This window comes from Oncorhynchus nerka, linkage group LG13, assembly GCF_034236695.1.
Source record: "Oncorhynchus nerka isolate Pitt River linkage group LG13, Oner_Uvic_2.0, whole genome shotgun sequence".
Classification (NCBI taxonomy): domain Eukaryota; kingdom Metazoa; phylum Chordata; class Actinopteri; order Salmoniformes; family Salmonidae; genus Oncorhynchus; species Oncorhynchus nerka.
The window spans coordinates 58,624,901-58,642,908 of NC_088408.1; the positions used below are offsets into that span (position 1 = coordinate 58,624,901).

Here is an 18,008-nt window from a genome sequence, read left to right on the forward strand (position 1 = left end):
TATTAAAGATATGTGTTCATGCGCCCGGACGTTTTTTAAATATTTATTTATTTTTAATATGAGTTTGGGATGTATGCCAGGGCTATTACCCATACTATAGGGTAAGTTACTGTATACGTATTGTTAGCAAGAATTCTCAAAATTTGGCACAAAAAAAAGCAAGATAGTTGTGTGCTTTGTGTGTGTCTGTGTGTGTGTGTGTCAATTGAGAGAGAGCGAGAGGAGGGCGAAAGCAGTGAGGTCCAATTAAGGTATTGGGCTACATGATACACCAATATTGCGATTAATAGGCCAACTAAACAAGATCGATATTTCCGTGCTATACTAATTGTGGTTCCAAACTTGGCTTATTTTTACAACGCAGAGATGATCCGCACAAAATGTGACTTTGTAGTCCTTTTTCAGGCTTATTTAATTATCTGTATTTTACAAACAACGGGTAGGCCTAATTAACTGCATATACACGATATTGCCTAATCTTTGCACGTTAACTGAAATGTTTTGCGTTTCCATCTATGTCACGACATGCACCTGTTCACTTGTGTTTTTGCTGCGCGCTATATTAATGTATTGGCCCTATTGAAACATGTCGTTCGGGTGCTAACATAAAAGGCCCAAATAGGTTGGAAGGCATCCAATTGCTCAGCCAAAACACTTCTAAATTCAACGTTTATATGATCACGACACCCGGCCCTGTGCAATTATTAAACCCAGTTATTATTTGGAACGCGGTTCAAATCTGACTGCAAGTTAAAGTATTCATAAGTGGTAGCCTTGATATTAAAATTCCTTCGAAGTGACACCGGTTGATCCAACTGACAGAGATCCCATTTGAAGGCTAATGAACTAATACAATGTCCCTCCAAGAATGCGCCATGCACGACTCTATCCAATTCTGTATAATTTCAGAGTCACCCATTTATTAAAGTCCATTTTTTATACTTTTTAATCATGTATTTGCAAGTTAGGGTAAACCCTAAGTTCTCAACATAGGTAACACAGGTCTCAACCACGCATTTGTTGTATCATACAACCCCACATAGGCCTACGATTTTAACAGTAGGCTACCAAAGTGATATATTCAGTTAAGTGAAATTTCCCAATGGTTCTGACATAATATTATAATCTATATGACTACTATTTCTCAATTTCAACAGAAGTGAGTTTTAAACATAAAAAGCAAGCATTTCTCCCACCTTGGCCTTTTTGCGCGCCATACAGCATGGAACATTTGCCCTGCAACATATAGACTAGCCTGCAACCGTGATCCTATACTGTAGGATGTATATGTTGTCATTCTATCACTATAAACATCAGTAATGCCTTGTTATGCTACACAGAGTATGTCGTGGTTATTTCGGTACCCAATTTATGACGGTATACCGTGAATGTCTGACACTGTGTAACACTGTGTGACATTCTAATAGACCATCTGTATAATATTGACTGGTTTTTATACAGTATGTAGGCTAAATAAACTCATTCAAACCAATCATTTTTACTTTGTAAATAGTGGTTTTCTTTTCTTTCATTGAGTTCTCGTGCTCATTAAAGGGGCAATCAAACAAGTTCAAACAATGACACAGTTGCCAACCCACCACTGTGTTGGTAAATAGCTGGGGTATGTGGCTGGAGCTCTCAAATTCATAGACAGAGCAATGCATGCAAAGACTGTAGTTAAACAAGCTTATATGTTGGTCTTTATGGGGCTACGACAGTTGAATTAAGTTCATTAGGCAATTATAATGTATATTCTTCAAGAATCAATAAGTATAATTCATTCATTTTAAAAGTAAAAAAAAAAAAAAAGATGTGACAATCGCAAACTGTCCCTTTAAGGATTGGAGCAGTAAGTAGGTTAACTAACTGTACACAAAACCCCATAAGTACTTTTCCACAACTAACCCAACAACCGAGACTGGTCTGAACCATAGGCACCATAGGCGTGAAATGAAGTATTGTTTACACCATACGATACGGAGGTAGCCTACACAATTTTCATCATGAGTCGATGTGCAACCCAATCTTTACGCATACGTTGTAGCCTACATTCAATTTTACCGGGCATAGCACACTATAAACTGATGTTCGGAGCAATTGAAGGCATTCTCCGCTGGCCGTTTTGACTTATTGCACAAACCATCTACCAATAATTGAACGTGTCATTGCGCTAAGTCTGCACTTTGGCTCAATGCATGGAGAGGCGTTGGCTACTTTTGCACTGTGCTTGTGACTGTGGTTGCGACAAGCTCATGCAAACAGTCTGAACAATGCTCAGAGTTTTCGTCATGATTATTTATTTCACCGAATTAAGTAGGCCTACAACATCTCCAAATGTGACAAAATGTATTTAAGTGCCAGGGAAGAGCACTACAGCCCTACGAAGCGGAATGAACTGCAACTGCTCAAATATATATATGAAAGCTAATCGTAGCCTACATGGTCCTCTTCAGCTAAAACAAATCATCTCTATACATTACGTCCACTAGCCAATAAGAACCAATGAATATAGTCTATTATTCACCGAGTCATTCAACTTTACTGTAACTTTTACGCACATCAAGCTACATAAACTTTACGCACGGTCAAGGGATTATCACCAAAATTTAACTTACTTCCTCAAATTGCGCAAGAAGCATCACAGCAATCAGACACAGAAATCAGAAATTATCCCAGATAGGAGATATGTTCTGTGGGATCCGGTGGACAGTCCCCCAAATATCCAGCCGTCCTCGGCCGTCACTTCATTTAAAATTGCCGCTAATACTCAGTTCATTATGCGTGCTTCAGTTGCTCTGAGTAAAAGCCTGAGCATATTCCAAGCACATGATAGAGGGAGGGGAGAGGGAGACCGAACTTTCCCATAACGTCTGCGGCACCAAATAGAAAGTGCACAGTTGAAGCTGTGAGAGTCTGCAAGTTCTTTTTTTGTGTGTGTGTGGGGGGGGGTCCATCCTTTCTATGTGAGAAAGGACGTGCTCTGAAATTCAAACAAGTTCTCTCGCTCTGTTGTTGGGCACGAACTGAAGAGGCATTGTTCGTTTTTTGGCCTGGACTCCCCCATTCCCAGACCAGGTTACGGAGTGATGGCGGTCGGTAATGAATTTGCTGCAGGCCCTCCTTTAACGCGTTATGACAAACGGAACATACTTACAGTCTTCAGACAAAAGCGTGAACATAATGTGTTTGATACAATCCCAAACCAAGACTGAAGGAGGCCAGTAATACATCATAGTCTTTGTGGGAAAAACATTTTATAATTCCACTCAAAATGTATTTGGTCGGTCCCTTTGCCTTCACCTAAGCATTTAGTTCATTTGTATACACCCCCCTCCCACGCACACACACACAAACACACATACCGTGATGAGAGGCTTTATACAATGTAAAAATGATGTACCAATTGAACTTGTGATAAATTAATTTCAGAAGACAGCAAAAAGTAGTTAGCTATAAAGATGGAAGCAATGTGTGGCCCTAACTTCTTCTTTAGCCTGTGTTGTGCAAGCAGAGGCGTAGTGCCCATAGGGGGCACACAGACCCCCTCAGATGTGTCCCAGCAATTTTATGAAGTGGGCTTTAGCTAGCCCAGATCCCAATCTTCCAACCTCATAACTAGCTCCTGTACCATGAAGACATTTCAGCCTACCAATCAAGTTAGATAGCTTGTCTAACTATCTTAGCTGGCCTGTCTACTTGCAAGGTTGGTAGACTTTAAAAAAGCAAGCAATTACAAAAGTACTCAATAAGACTCACATTCCTTTGAATCTTTTACCAAGATTTTAGCAGATATGCAGAGAAGCACATTTAGTTTCTTTAAAATAACCACCAGTCAGTAGGATACTTACAGCTCAAGAGGTCTGCTTAGATATACAGAAAAATATATATATTTTTATATAGAATTAAGCATAGTGATGATGTCTCTAGATTACAGGAAAAAGCTATTTCAAGTGTTTGACAAATGCTACATTCTCTAACTTCCACCCCCCAGCCATCCTCAGGTACTTTGTGCCCCCCTAGATTGTGGGGGTGCATGACACCCCTGTGTGCAAGGACCATGTGCCATGATATGCTTGGGCTGTTACATATCTAGCCTATAGACAATGGAAATATTGGTATTGTTACTAACAAGTTACAATAGGTAATACAGGTAATGTAATGAATTGCAATTCTTATTGTTATTAGTATTATTACTACAACTATTATCACCTATTTGTTATTACACTATCAACATAGCTACGCTTATTACAGGTTCAAATGCCTTGTTAATAGTTTGGAGGAGATTTATATCAGGGCAAAGTAATTTCCTACAGCTCTCTTTCTTAGTCTTTTCCCTGTTTAATTGCAGGCATATCCATGTGATTTAACCAGATTCACGTTTTGGTTTAACAGCGAGGTCACGTTCAATGACGTAGACAAGCATATCATCTACGTGCCGCCATATTTAAATACATCAAGGAAATTAGTGCATCAAAATATGCAAATCCAGTTTACATAGTCTGTCTAGCCGCTGCCAGAGCAATTTCCCCCAACCGGTTCTTGGGTATTTGATTACGGGTTGGAAAGCGAACATTGTCCTGTTTGTTTTTGACAAAGCTCCGATGGTGTGTGAGCGGTGTGCTTTGGAGACATCAAGTGAAGAAACCAAGGGTTCTGCCTGGGAAATCGTCCATGCATAATGAGATGAGCCACTCTGCCATTCTCAGTGCTCCGATGCTGTTGGTTCCAGCGTGCGTATAATTTTTTTTGTATTGTTGCATATGTAAAAGGTAGATTTGCATTGCTTTACTTTTCTATATTCTTCGTTTTCCATGCTATTACTTTTGGTTTAGGTTGTAGTGATTGCAATGGATATTTATGGATGATGACGCGCACCTACAAGCGTTAACCTACAGTATTTCGAATTTCACATAGCCTATCAGCTGAAAAAAGGATTATTCCGAAAAGAATGGGTTAAAATAAGGCAATATGCCTATAGAAAGTTTGTTAGTTGACTAATGATGTACAACTGTAAAATATAATAGTATTATTGTTCTCGACAGAAATATGTATAAGATTCTAATGGCCAAACAATAGAAGAAGGGATTCAGTGCTATAATAATGCTGAGGATCCTGGATTTATATGTAGTCCATATTCCAGGAAAGGTGCTCGAGATTGTGCTTTACAACAACAACAAAAATACATAGGATACATGTAGCCTATGGTCATTTGAATAATCGGAATAATGTTAAGTGTTAACCCACCTTAGAGTATGTTTCTCTATTGGCTATGTAAAGGCGACATTTCCTCTGTATTGGCTAATGATGCGCACACAGGCCGCATTTGTGGGAGCGCGCGAGCACATGCACACTGAATGAAACACTGACTTATTAACCATTGTCTTGAAGTAGCTAATTGTTGAATTTTTAGTAGACATGATCGTTTTTTAAATCACAAACAATGATTGGTTTAGAATGGGCGTTTTGCTTTATAAAATCGAATTGCAACACATTATATATAGTAGGCTAGGCTAAATGAGATACGTTTAACTTACCCTTATATTTTACATCACCATTCAAATCTTCCTGCTGGGCTATGCACGCGCTCTCAATCAAGTCGTCGCCAATTTCCCAGCCCAATTTATTTGTGCGAGCTGTTGGGAGATTCCGTAGTCCCTACTCGTAACTCAGCCTCCTCGTCAAGTGAACCTTTTTCCCGAACTGCTCCTCTTATGTGTCACCCAATAGAAGTGGTCAGACGGGCACACGTAAAGATTTTTCCCTCCAAACAGGGTACATGCTGTCATCGACCTGCAAGTTGTTTGTTTTGACAAACACGCATGGGGTTTGCATGCATAGGCTACAGCATTCTAAGATTATTGCACATCAATTGCTCTTGCCACTTGTAAAACCAAACCACCCTTTTTCGAATTTGTAACATGGAATAGTGTGACGCACTTTAACCAATATGTCAAGTGAGGCATGTCAGCTATGTGAACTAGATAAATATGCAGTTCCAATCACACTGTAGCACCTATTGACGGTTAGGCTAAAGCAAGATACAGACCCAAACAAGGTCTACAGCAAAGTGTAATAAAAAGAGAGCTGCGTGAACATAAACACTTTTTTTTTTACAAACGCAATGACGTATTAATAATTTGCATTTGAATTGTCACGGATATTTCAAAATAGATAGCCATTGCACTTATTATATCAGTGACATATGTAACAGGGACGAATTTGACGATACAGAAGAAACTGCGACATTTTCCCAATTAGGCTATAGGCTATATGGCTTGCTTTTCTGCAAACGATAGAAAAAGATACAAACTATTATAATCAATTATCGAATACATATTTATGCCTGACCCAGACTTCATATTGGAACTAGATCATTGGTAATATACCGACTGGTGATACCCGTCATCCATATCGTGGTCAACATGGACTGTCCTCATTACATATCTCAACATACGTTTAATGAAACATGCACGGTCAGCCTATAATGAGAATGAGAGGACAATCGTTTCTAGTCACTCGGTCTCTTTTACATCTTACCCCTTCCAGTCATATGGCGAATAACCAATTATTTGTATTTTCGCCTGCTTTCAAATGTAGGAATAAGTTACGATTTTGCAGTTCATGCTCTCAGTTTCGAACAAAACTCATAAATAGGCCTACAACGTAAACGCGTCCTTTATTGTAAATTGTCTTTAAATCTTTAGAAAAAAGACATCTTAAAGCATCTCACCATGACGAAACAGGCCTTGGATAAGAAGAGCCAATAGTTCCTTGGTGTGTGTGTGTGCGCGCGAGCGAGCGTGTGTGAGTGTGTGAGACACAGAGAGAGAGAGAGAGAGAGAGAGAGAAAGAGAATGAAAGATAGAGAGAGAGAGTGGTTGAGTGCGTGCCTTTGTGCAATTTGATTTATGATTAAAAAAATGTGTAGGGCTATACAATATATATGTATATATATATATATACAAAATGTGAGTTACATAGTTTCAACGTCGCTGCAACTTAACGTCAACCAGAAAAACAAATAGTATATTATTATTTATATTTGCATTATGATTATTATGATTATGATTTTGATTATCACAAGTGTTTCAGTAGGCTATTATTTATTTAGTTATTACTATTAAACCCAGGCATAGGCTACTCTGTTTTATCAGTATAGGCCACCTGAATTCGACATTGATTAACAAAATATGTCCAGTGTCATTATTTAGCATTATTTAGCGAATCGATAGTTACCAGGCTGATTGAGATTTGTGGCTTTGATGATACAGCATCTGTGAATATTGGTGTCTGTCGAGATTAGTAGAGGTTTGGACTGAGGATGGGAGCGTGTATGTACTATGCACCTTAGCTAATAAACGGCGACATCTAGTGGTTACTGTGGAGAAAGTATCACGTGCCACGTAGTTATATTGAGGGTCACCAGTTTTTTGGAACGTTTCGATTATTTCTCGTTTAGGAACAAACGAGATCATGTCAGCAAAAGGTCATGCAAACCACAAAGTCGGTAGCCTAAATAACGAACGAATTATTACAAAAATAATGCCTATGGCTTGACAAAAGACCATACACGTCTAAAGAAAGCGATGTCTAGCCAATAACACATCCTTCAAATTTTACATTAGGTGGAATGTTTTTTCTTCTTAAATTGAAGGGTAAATACAACGAACATGTTTTGAAATAAACTGCAATGGAATTGCATAGCCTGCTATTCCTCAATTTAATTGTCATTCTTCTTCTCATGTCTGATTTTGAGCCATATGCCTATGCTTTCATTGAATTTATTTCTAAACATGGCTCTGTGTTTGCATACTATTATTATTAGGATATGCTATTCTTCGATTTAACACGCTTTGAATTAGCCTACAATTATTTTTCTGTCGTGTGATGTATTACAATTTCAATTAATGGTGAAGTATCAATGACCGGTCTAAAATAACAACAGTACACTTCTTTCAGCATTGCATGCTCTAGGGTCAATTGATTTTATTCGATTCGTTGTTCCGGTGAGTAACATTTTAATTAGCTTACATATATATAAAGTGAAATTAATTCCACACATTATACTTCGGATCTTCTCGCTCTTGTTTATCATATGAAGAAAATGCTTATTTTAGCTCCTGACTTGAGCGGCTGTGTTTGCCTTTCCAACTTGCTTTCCTTGCACCACTGCACACGCTGTGGCCGCAGCAATCCCGGTTCGAATCTAGGTCACGGCAGTTTTTATGTTACATAGTCCATGTGCTTTCAATATCGAATTATCTTATATGATTTCACTCAGTGTTGATTCATGTGAATTTAACGAGGTTACCTATTCAATGTACTAAAACAAATAAATAGGTTATGAAGCAATGGGATTCAAATAGGCTTACGTCCTTATTTTTTTAATTGATACATTCGATTTATGATAGCATGTTATTGTATTATTGTAGCCTACTCTTAAGAGTTTATATTATGAAAATTGGGGAGAAAAAAAAGACATGGCGATTGGGGGCGCAGTTGACAGGAATAATTGCTTGTAGCAATACTTTCCCACTGGGCACAGACCTCAGTTCAACGTCCAGTTTTGATTTACATTTGGTTGGATTAACTCATGTAAATTCAGCGCGATATCAACAAAAAAAAATGTCACCCTTTCATTGGATGTAGGGTAAAAGTTGGATGAAAAAATACGAAATTCTCCTCAATCCAATCAGTTTTCCACGTTCATTCAATATCATCACGTTTTTTTGATGTTGTTGAAATGACATGGAAATAACTTTGATTCAACCAGTTTTTGCCTAGTCGGTTGCGCAATTGTATTTAAACTGTTTTGTCCAAATGTCATTTAAGTTTAGTTCTCTGCTTCAAATTGCGCACAGGTTGCTTAATCGTTTCATAGCAAATAGCCCAATGACTCTTTCCCAGGTATTGGTTTCACATGTTTCAAATTTCGCACATTTGCATCCATTTTAGATCTAGTTTTTCAGGATAAAACCCCCCACATTAATTCTACCAGTTAATTCATCTTCAGCTAAAATGTCTTCCTGAAATGTCTTGTTCTTGATATCAAGTTTTCCCCAAACCATTTATGGACATATGTTCTTGTTTGTCAGGCTGATAGGTAAAGGGTGAAATCGTACATTATTAAGCTACACCAGGACAATTGAAGGTTCGAGCGGCCTATACTAGTCTACAACCGTTCCACAACCATAATAGCTACAACCATTGTTATCAGTTTTTCCCGAAATGTGGATAATGCATTTTCTTTTATTGCATATGCTCAGAATAAATGTATGTTTACTGGCAAAATGTATCACTGAATGTGAAGTGAAATAAACCTTAGCTGTAAATGTCAAATAAAAGTCTGCCATTTGAGTTCCCATGACTCAATGCCATGATTTGGTAACCTTACTACGCTACAGTTGGAAGAAATAAAGCAAAAAATGCCATTGCCGTGTCTCAATGTGGTGTCATCCATATTATGCTATATTACAGGTAACTGCCAAAATAAGGGAAACAGTTGAGTAAATGAGGGATACAAAGTATATTGAAAGCAGGTGCTTCCACACAGGTGTGGAATATCCCATCATGCATGTATAAAAATGCCTGGCAAGCCATTATTTTGGCTACCATGGCTATGCCCCACAATCCACAGAGCACAAGTGGTCACTGAGTGGTTTGACCGGCAGTCACCAGATTTCAATCCAATTGAAAACTTGGGGAAGATTCTGGAGCAGCGCATGAGACAGCGTTTTCCACCAACAACAAAACGTCAAATTCGGGAATTTCTCCTGGAAGATTGGTGTCGCATCCCCTGATAGACTTCCAGACACTTGTAGAATCTGTGCCAAGATACATTGAAGCTGTACTGGCTTGTTTTGGCCCAACGCCTTGTTAAGACACTTTATGTTGCTGTTTCCTTTATTTTCGCAGTGCAGTACAGTACCTTGCAAAAGTATTCAACCCCATTGGTGTTTTTCCTATGTTGTTGCATTACAACCTGTAATTTAAACAGAGTTTTATTTGGATTTCATGTAATGGACATACACATAATAGTCCAAATTGGTGAAGTGGAAGAAAAAAAAATGTTAAAGTGGTGCGTGCATATGTATTCACCCCTTTTGCTATGAAGCCCCTAAATAAGAAATGGTGCAACCAATTACCTTCAGAAGTCACATAATTAGTTAGATTGCACACAGGTGGACTGTATTTAAGTGTCACATGATCTGTCACATGATCTCAGTATATATACAGCTGTTCTGAAAGGCCCCAGAGTCTGCAATACCACAAAGCAAGCAACACTACTAAGCAATCGACACAATGAAGACCAATGAGCTCTCCAAACAGGTCACGGACAAAGTTGTGGAAAAGTACAGATCAGGTTTGGGTTATACAAAAATATCCAAAACTTTGAACATCCCATAGAGCACCATTAAATCCATTATACATTTTTTTGAAAGAGTATGGCACCACAACAAACCTGCAGAGAGAGGGCCGCCCACCAAAACTTACAGACCAGGCAAGGAGGGCATTATTCAGAGAGGTAACAAAGAGACCAAAGATAACCCTGAAGGAGCTGCAAAGCTCCACAGCGGAGATTGGAGTATCTGTCCATCGGACGACTTTAAGCCGTACACTCCACAGAGCTGGGCTTTACGGAAGAGTGGCCAGAGAAAAGCCAGTGCTTTAAAGAAAAATATAAGCAAACACATTTGGTGTTCACCAAAAGGCATGTGGGAGACTCCCCAAACATATGGAAGAAGGTACTCCAGTCAGATGAGACTAAAATTGAGGTTTTGGCCATCAAGGAAAATTATATGTCTGGTGCAAACCCAACACCTCGAGAACAACATCCCCACAGTGAAGTATGGTGGTGGCAGCATCATGCTGTGGGGATGTTTTTCATTGGCAGGGACTGGGAAACTGGTCAGAATTTAAGGAATGATGGATGACGCTAACTACAGGGAAATTCTTGAGGAAAACCTGTTTCAGTCTTCCAGAAATTTGAGACTGGGACAGGGGTTCCCCTTCCAGCAGGACAATGACCCTAAGCATACTGCTGAAGCAACACTCAAGTGGTGGGGAAACGTTTAAATGTCTTGGAATGGCCTAGTCAAAGGACAGACCTCACTCCAATTTTGAATCTGTGGTATTTTTTATTTTTTTTAACCAGGCAAGTCAGTTAAGAACAAATTCTTATTTTCAATGACAGCCTAGGAACAGTGGGTTAACTGCCTGTTCAGGGGAAGAACAACAGATTTGTCAGCTCAGGGGTTTGAACTTGCAACCTTCCAGTTACTAGTCCAACGCTCTAACCACTAGGCTACCCTGCCACCCCGTATGACTTAAATATTGCTGTACACCAGCGGAACCCATCCTACTTGAAATGGCTGGAGCAGTTTTGCCTTGAAGAATGGGCAAAAATCCCAGTGGCAAGATGTACCAAGCTTATAGAGACATACCCCAAGAGAATTGCAGCTGTAATTCCTGCACAAGATGTCTCTACAAAGTATTGACTTTGGGGGGGGGGTGAATAGTTATGCACGCTCAAGTTTTCTGTTTTCTTGGCTTATTTCTTGTATGTTTCACAATAAAACATATTTTTTCATCTTCAAAGTGGCAGGCATGTTGTGTAAATCAAATGATACAACCCCCCCCCAAAAAAATCTATTTTAATTTCAGGTTGTAAGGCAACAAAATAGGACAAATGCCAAGGGGGGTGAATACTTTCGCAAGCCACTGTAGCTCAATGACACCAGACATTAATTCAGACTCTCGCAGTCATTTTCTGGGGACCGTTGGTTAATTTTATGTAAATATACAGTACAAGTGAAAAGTTTGGACACACCTACTCATTCAAGGGTTATTCTTTATTTTTACTATTTTCGAGAATAATAGTGAAGACATCAAAATTATGAAATAACACTCATGAAATCATGTAGTAACCAAAAAAGTGTTACATAAATTGAAATATGATCTCGACAAACCATTTCTGTATGGACCTCGTTTTGTGCCTGAGGGCATTGTCATGCTGAAACAGGAAAGGGCCTTCCCCAAACTGTTGCCCCAAAGTTGGGAGCACAGAATCGTCTAGAATGTCATTGTATTTTGTAGCGTTAAAATGACCCTTTACTGGAACTAAGGGGCCTGGCACAAAACATAAACACAACCCCATATCATTATTCCTCCTCCACCAAACTTTACAGTTGGCACTATGCATTATGGCAGGTAGTGTTCTCCTGGCATCCGCCAAACCCAGATTCATTTGTCGGACTGCCAGATGGTGAAGCGTGATTCATCGCTCCAGAGGACGCGTTTAAACTGCTCCAGAGTCCAATGGCAGCGAGCTTTACATCACTCCAGCCTACGCTTGGCATTGTGCATGGTGATCTTAGGCTTGTGTGTGGCTGCTCGGCGATGGAAACCCATTTCATGAAGCTCCCGACGAACAGTTATTGTGCTGATGTTGCTTCCAGAGGCAGTTTGCAACTCAGTAGTTAGTGTTGCAACCGAGGACAGACGAGTGTTACGTGCTATACTCTTCAGGACTCAGTGTTCCCGTTCTGTGAGCTTGTGTGGCATACCACTTCGCGGCTGAGCCGTTGTTGCTCCTAGACGTTTCCACTTCACAATAACAGCACTTACAATTAACCGGGGCAGCTCAAGCGGGGCAGAAATTTCACGAACTGACTTGTTGGAAATGTGGCATTCTTTGATGATGCCACGTTAAAAGCCATTGAGCTCTTCAATAAGGCCATTCTACTGTCAATGTTTGTCTATGGAGATTGCATGGCGGTGTGCTTGATTTTATACACCCGTCTGCAAAAGTAGTGGCTGGAATAGCCAAATTCATTCATTTGTAAGGCTGTCCACACACTTTTGTATATATAGTGTATCCGTTTATATATTGGGTCTACGGTGTTCAGTTATCAAGGTGAAGGGCATAATGGAGAGAAATTGACAAACACAATAAAGTCACACCAGAACATCAGGGTAACTAAGAAAGCCAGTCATTTTACTGAATTCTCTGCAAAATACAAATATCTTTTCCCCAGCAGAAGAAACTTTGATTTTAGGATCCAGACTTTTTCACTATATACAGCTGAATCAAGTCCAATGAGATACAGAGATGTGGCTTTAATTGAATAATATCTTATCTTCAAGTGGCAACAAAGGCCAGCTTATGCCGCTGAAAGCCGCTTTGGCTTTCCAAACACTAACTTCAGACCTCTCCAACGTTTAGATTTCTAGAAGCTACATAAGTTATTACAGACTGTTAATCATTTTTAGCTACTCATTTGTCCCCCACCTTTTTTAATGTATACAACTAAAATAAAGAAAACCTCAAACATGGTGGAGCAATCCAATAATCCCAAGTGAATAGTTGATAATAGTTGGCAATGGTATACCACATGACTGTACAAGTGTATGGTCTCCCCTTTGCACTAGACGTGACCGATCAAACGGTAGCTGAGGTACTGGGGTGAGTCAATTAGAGGGACTAGTATAGAGGCTAATACAGAATAATGGCATTTTACAACTGATCAACAGGTGAAGAAATACAGATGCCTCAAATCCATAACCAAAATAAAATATGAAATAAATCAAGCATGCTCAATGTCTTTGCTTACACAATATCAATAAATGCCACCTACACCTCAAAAAACACACCACAGCTCAAATGAAGGGAGCTCTTGGTGTTGTGTTTTCTGTAATTCATTAGTGAGCAGGTGGCACAAAACAGCAAAGTAACTCAATCAGTTAAATTAACAAAAGTGTGATTTGGAAAAAATACTTTTCCATGATACTCAATGACTCAATGAATATACAAAAAATTACACTTTTGTTTTATGATTTTAGCCTGCAGTTCACAAGGAAATGCATTCTGATAACACAACACTATAGCTACTAAGTACTAGCTACTATACCTGCCATGTCTCAAGGAGGACATTATTCTCAACCTCTATCAACTATGAACAGTATGACCAAATCCAATTGAAATGGGAAACCAATTCTACATTTTGAGCAAATGCTTTTATTGATGTTTTTTTTTCAATGCTTGCAATAACCATAAATGAATGTGAAAATAAAAGTTGAATAATATTACAACACAGAAATGCCACTGGCTTTGGTTTTCCACACATATGCTGCCTGAAATATCATGTGTTTTTTTTTTAACCATTTGTATTGAATAAAAAAGAAAGAAAGAACACAGTAGGGCTCTGCCCCTGTTTCTGACTACACAGACTGTATACAGCAACAACATAGTGAACTTGCATGAAATATGCACATAGAAATACCATAACACTTGAGTGACAACAGACTGAGGAGTGAGAGGCAGAGAGAAATGTGACTAGTTTCATGTAAAAAAAAAGATATATATATATATATATATATATTGTCTGAAATCAACTGTTGTACTTCTCCCAAACCAGCATTTTCCTACAACATCTTGTTTGAATGCTTCATGTTACACTGCTGAGGAGGTTGTGGAACACTGCGCTGGTGATTGGACTGAGTAGGGTCAAATATGACACAACTCCTTGTGATTAACAATAGACCACCGATATACTCAACAGCTTGATCATTTGACACATACAATTTGGAACTATCAAAATAAATATTGTAATCTGGATTTATGTGGTGTCCTGCACACAAGTTTGGGTCTCATTGTAATAATTGGCAAAGGATTTGCAGTGAAGAGATTAAATAAAATGTTCAAAATATACAGAATACGCATGTCATCTGCATGGGCATTAACCCCAAGTTCCAATCCCCACACAGTTTCCACAAATAAATTGTTTGTCAGCAAAGAGATCTATCTTTCTGAATTTACTCACAAACACAACTCGGTTCAACTGGTTCTCAAGGTTAGACTAAATACGCCTCTGAACAGCACTGTCCCAGGCGCAAATAACACAAAAAACAGACAATATGTGCAATTGCACATAGAAAACTCCACTAAGAAAAAAAAAGAAAAAACATTATTATATATATTTATATATTAGAAAGCTATACACAAGCATGTTAATTCACAGATTTTTTTTTTTTTAAGATTCTTAATATTATCATTATTATATATAATTAGAAACACGTTTAAAAACGAAACCTCTAGAAAGAGAAAACAGTTCAGCTAAGCATGGGTTCTCAGTCTGTTTTCATGGCTTAGGGTTTTTTTTTAATTTCTCATCAGACTATCCGTCTTATATTAGCAAAGCTATCAAAAAACACATTCTGGCTTATAGAAACTACAAAAAGCCACAAAATTGCTTTGCATTGTATACCTTTCATATGAAAATATAAGCAAGTCTATCGTACAACAGTTGTTTTTTTTTACTGAATATTTCATACAAGACCCAGGGTTTCTTGATTCAACTAACATGGCTCTTGGGTAAAAGGATGGTCCTATCAATGTGCTCCATGTTTGATGAGGAGCTTTATGTTTAGCATGGGTTCTCTCATATTGGTTCCTCACATCTACCAATGGGCCTGTGGGGTATACCTGTACAATCCTTCAAATGTTGCATATTAGCTTTCATTTTGTATATGAATAATCTGTAATGTATAGCCACGTTTGACCCCTCCCCTTTGCCCCTGCCCCCTCTATTTACATAAATACGTTGAACCTGCAACATGACATCATCTATCGTAACATACATTTTGCAAGGGAGAACTACGGAGAAAGTTAGCAATGAAATTGACTCTGTACACATGTATTGGTTGACCAACTCAAGTGCTAGGCTGTTCGATCAGCAACATATGCTCTCAATTTTCCTCCAGTCACTGATTATCATTGAGGCAAGTACTTTTACAAAACAGAGTACCTGACTTTTTTGTTGTTTATTTGTTGATATGCATATATTTACACATACACACACGTGTAAATATCTATGCATAATTTTTTTCCACGCGGCACAAATAATGCATAGCTCCCCAGCAAAAATATCCCTAACCCCAACCAACACCCATTTTATCTTGGATCACCAGGCCCATCCCTACTGCTTTATAGAACTTCAATATGTATAGCACACATACTCCGCAAAAAATAAAAAATAAAACATTACAGTTAAATTTAGAAAAGCGTGCCCCCCTTCCTCCAATGAAACAGAAAGAGAGAGAAAAAGAGAGAGAGAGCACGTGGTCTGGGGGTGAGTGACGTGTCGCGTGTTGATATAGAGGGCGATGGTGTCGAGGCATCATTACGTCGCAGGGCTTGGGCAACGGCCAACGCTGGGCTATCATGTGGCCCACCCTTCAGACAGGCGCACACGTTTGACCGAGGGACTCTCGCGCTCGTCCATGGCGGCCCGAGACAGTCCCAGTGGAGAGTGGAACTCGTTCCTGTGCTCGTCCCGGTCGCTGCCCTCATGGGAGCTGCTGCAGCTGCTCAGGCTGTCGACAGGGGAGTGGCCCGAGTCCTGGCGGGACGACGGGTTATGTTGCTGATGGATGCCGTAGCACAACGGTGTGCTACTGGTGCGATCTCTAGGAGGAGAAACAGGTTCGGACTTGATGTGCAGGCTTTGAGCAGAAGGCAGGGAGAGATTTGAACTCTGACATAAGTGATTGCTATTGCAATTTCTGTAGGAAGGAAAGGAAACACAAGGTGTGACAGAGTAAAGAAACATGATCATGCACCCGCAGTTACACACAGGCACATCGCCCCATTCATATATCATATCTAGTCAAAAAATATCAATATGTATCAGTATTTTCACTATAGTTTCACCAACAAGCTTCATTTCAAGCTTCACTTCTCTTTGATTTGTCTACTGCTTGTTTGTATTTTCATATACTCACCCTAGCTGACTGAGGGCCGAATGCTGCATGTTCTGGAGGTGTTGTTGTTGCCAACCGCTCATGGAGCCCAGGTGGAGGGAGCTACCACTGTTAAAGCCGGACAGGGAGGATAGATCTGCACTGCTCAGCGAGTATTCTACACAGACATACACAGAGAGAGAAGGCAACCAGTCAAAACCAGTTCAGGCCAGTTCACACAGGTTTGTAAAGTACATTAGTTTTGTATTATGGCTACTGAAATTAATAGTATAACAGTCCATTTCTTTCTCCTTATACATTTTTTCCTGCTGGGCCAACACAGATGCCAATGAGTCACAAAGTGGATGTGGGAGTGTTGCATTGAGGGATATATGTGTATAAACAGCACCACCTGCTGTTAGGTTTTGGAAATTAAATGTTTTCAACGTCACATTACGATGAAGCCATGTTTCAGGGCCGGACAACTTATTGTTACCTGATTTTGCATTAAAATTCTATATTTATTTGATAATGAGCATGCTTGCAATAACTATCTTGTCTGTGAAGTCATGCAAATCTGTATGTGTGAGATATAGATCTTATCAAATCAATAAGAATCAAATAAATCCTCAAATAAAAATATAAATAGCGGGGCGAGTGTGTGCCATGTATAGTTCACTTTCCAGACTCATTGATACCCTGAAAGTAGTAACAAGGACACACACACTGATGTAGAGTTTATATGTGACAAAGACTGTGTTTGTGTGTATGTGCACTGTGTGTTTGTGTAGAACATGTGTAAAAGCAGTGGTACTTACCAGTACCGTATGAAGTGGAGATGGCTGATGGGTAACCGCCCATGCCTTGTCCTGGTAGGGTGGGCGTTGCTACTGAAACCACAGGGGTGGCCAATGACTGTGCTGACTGGGAGTTGTTTATTCTCTGGTTCTATGAGGGGAAGAGAAAAAGAGAGAGACGGAAAAGCATGAGTGCCATCACAAATAAAGTCAGCACCAAAGAAAAAAAAGAGAATAAAAATAGACTTAGTTGTTTTGTTTTTTTGCTCCGCAGATGCTAGAAGAATGAACAAGATGCCAGCTTCTTGGAAATTAATCACTTGACACGCGGCACTGCTGAACCCTGCCAACCCTATCATTTACCACCCCTTCTGAGGTTCCGCTGTCTCTATAGTAACCCTGCTGGTCTCCACGGCAACAGAAACAGCGACGGCTGGGAGAGGCACTTTATTGTGGCAGGGTGGTGTAGAA

General features: G+C 39.4%; 1 protein-coding gene and 1 long non-coding RNA gene across 11 annotated transcripts in view; both read right to left on the minus strand.

The window, feature by feature from the left end:
- LOC115139739 (uncharacterized) overlaps positions 1–6,037 on the minus strand; it is a 62,855-nt gene extending 56,818 nt beyond the window's left edge. Inside the window, exon 1 of one of the 3 annotated variants that reach the window (XR_003865152.2) lies at positions 5,535–6,037. This is a non-coding gene — a long non-coding RNA (uncharacterized LOC115139739). Of the gene's footprint in view, positions 1–2,615; positions 2,863–5,534 lie in introns of those variants that run through there. The other 2 variants (XR_003865154.2, XR_010465598.1) reach the window with 2 other exon arrangements.
- Positions 6,038–13,994: 7,957 nt separating this feature from the next.
- mef2cb (myocyte enhancer factor 2cb) overlaps positions 13,995–18,008 on the minus strand; it is a 98,396-nt gene continuing 94,382 nt past the window's right edge. For 7 of the 8 annotated variants that reach the window (XM_029677457.2, XM_029677455.2, XM_029677460.2 and 4 more), the window contains 3 exons: positions 17,559–17,688; positions 16,783–16,918; positions 13,995–16,563 (listed from right to left, as the gene is read on the minus strand). In XM_029677457.2, the coding sequence (XP_029533317.1) occupies positions 16,221–16,563; positions 16,783–16,918; positions 17,559–17,688 (609 nt within the window). In that variant the 3' untranslated portion in view covers positions 13,995–16,220. Of the gene's footprint in view, positions 16,564–16,778; positions 16,919–17,558; positions 17,689–18,008 lie in introns of those variants that run through there. The other variant, XM_065026503.1, reaches the window with a different exon arrangement.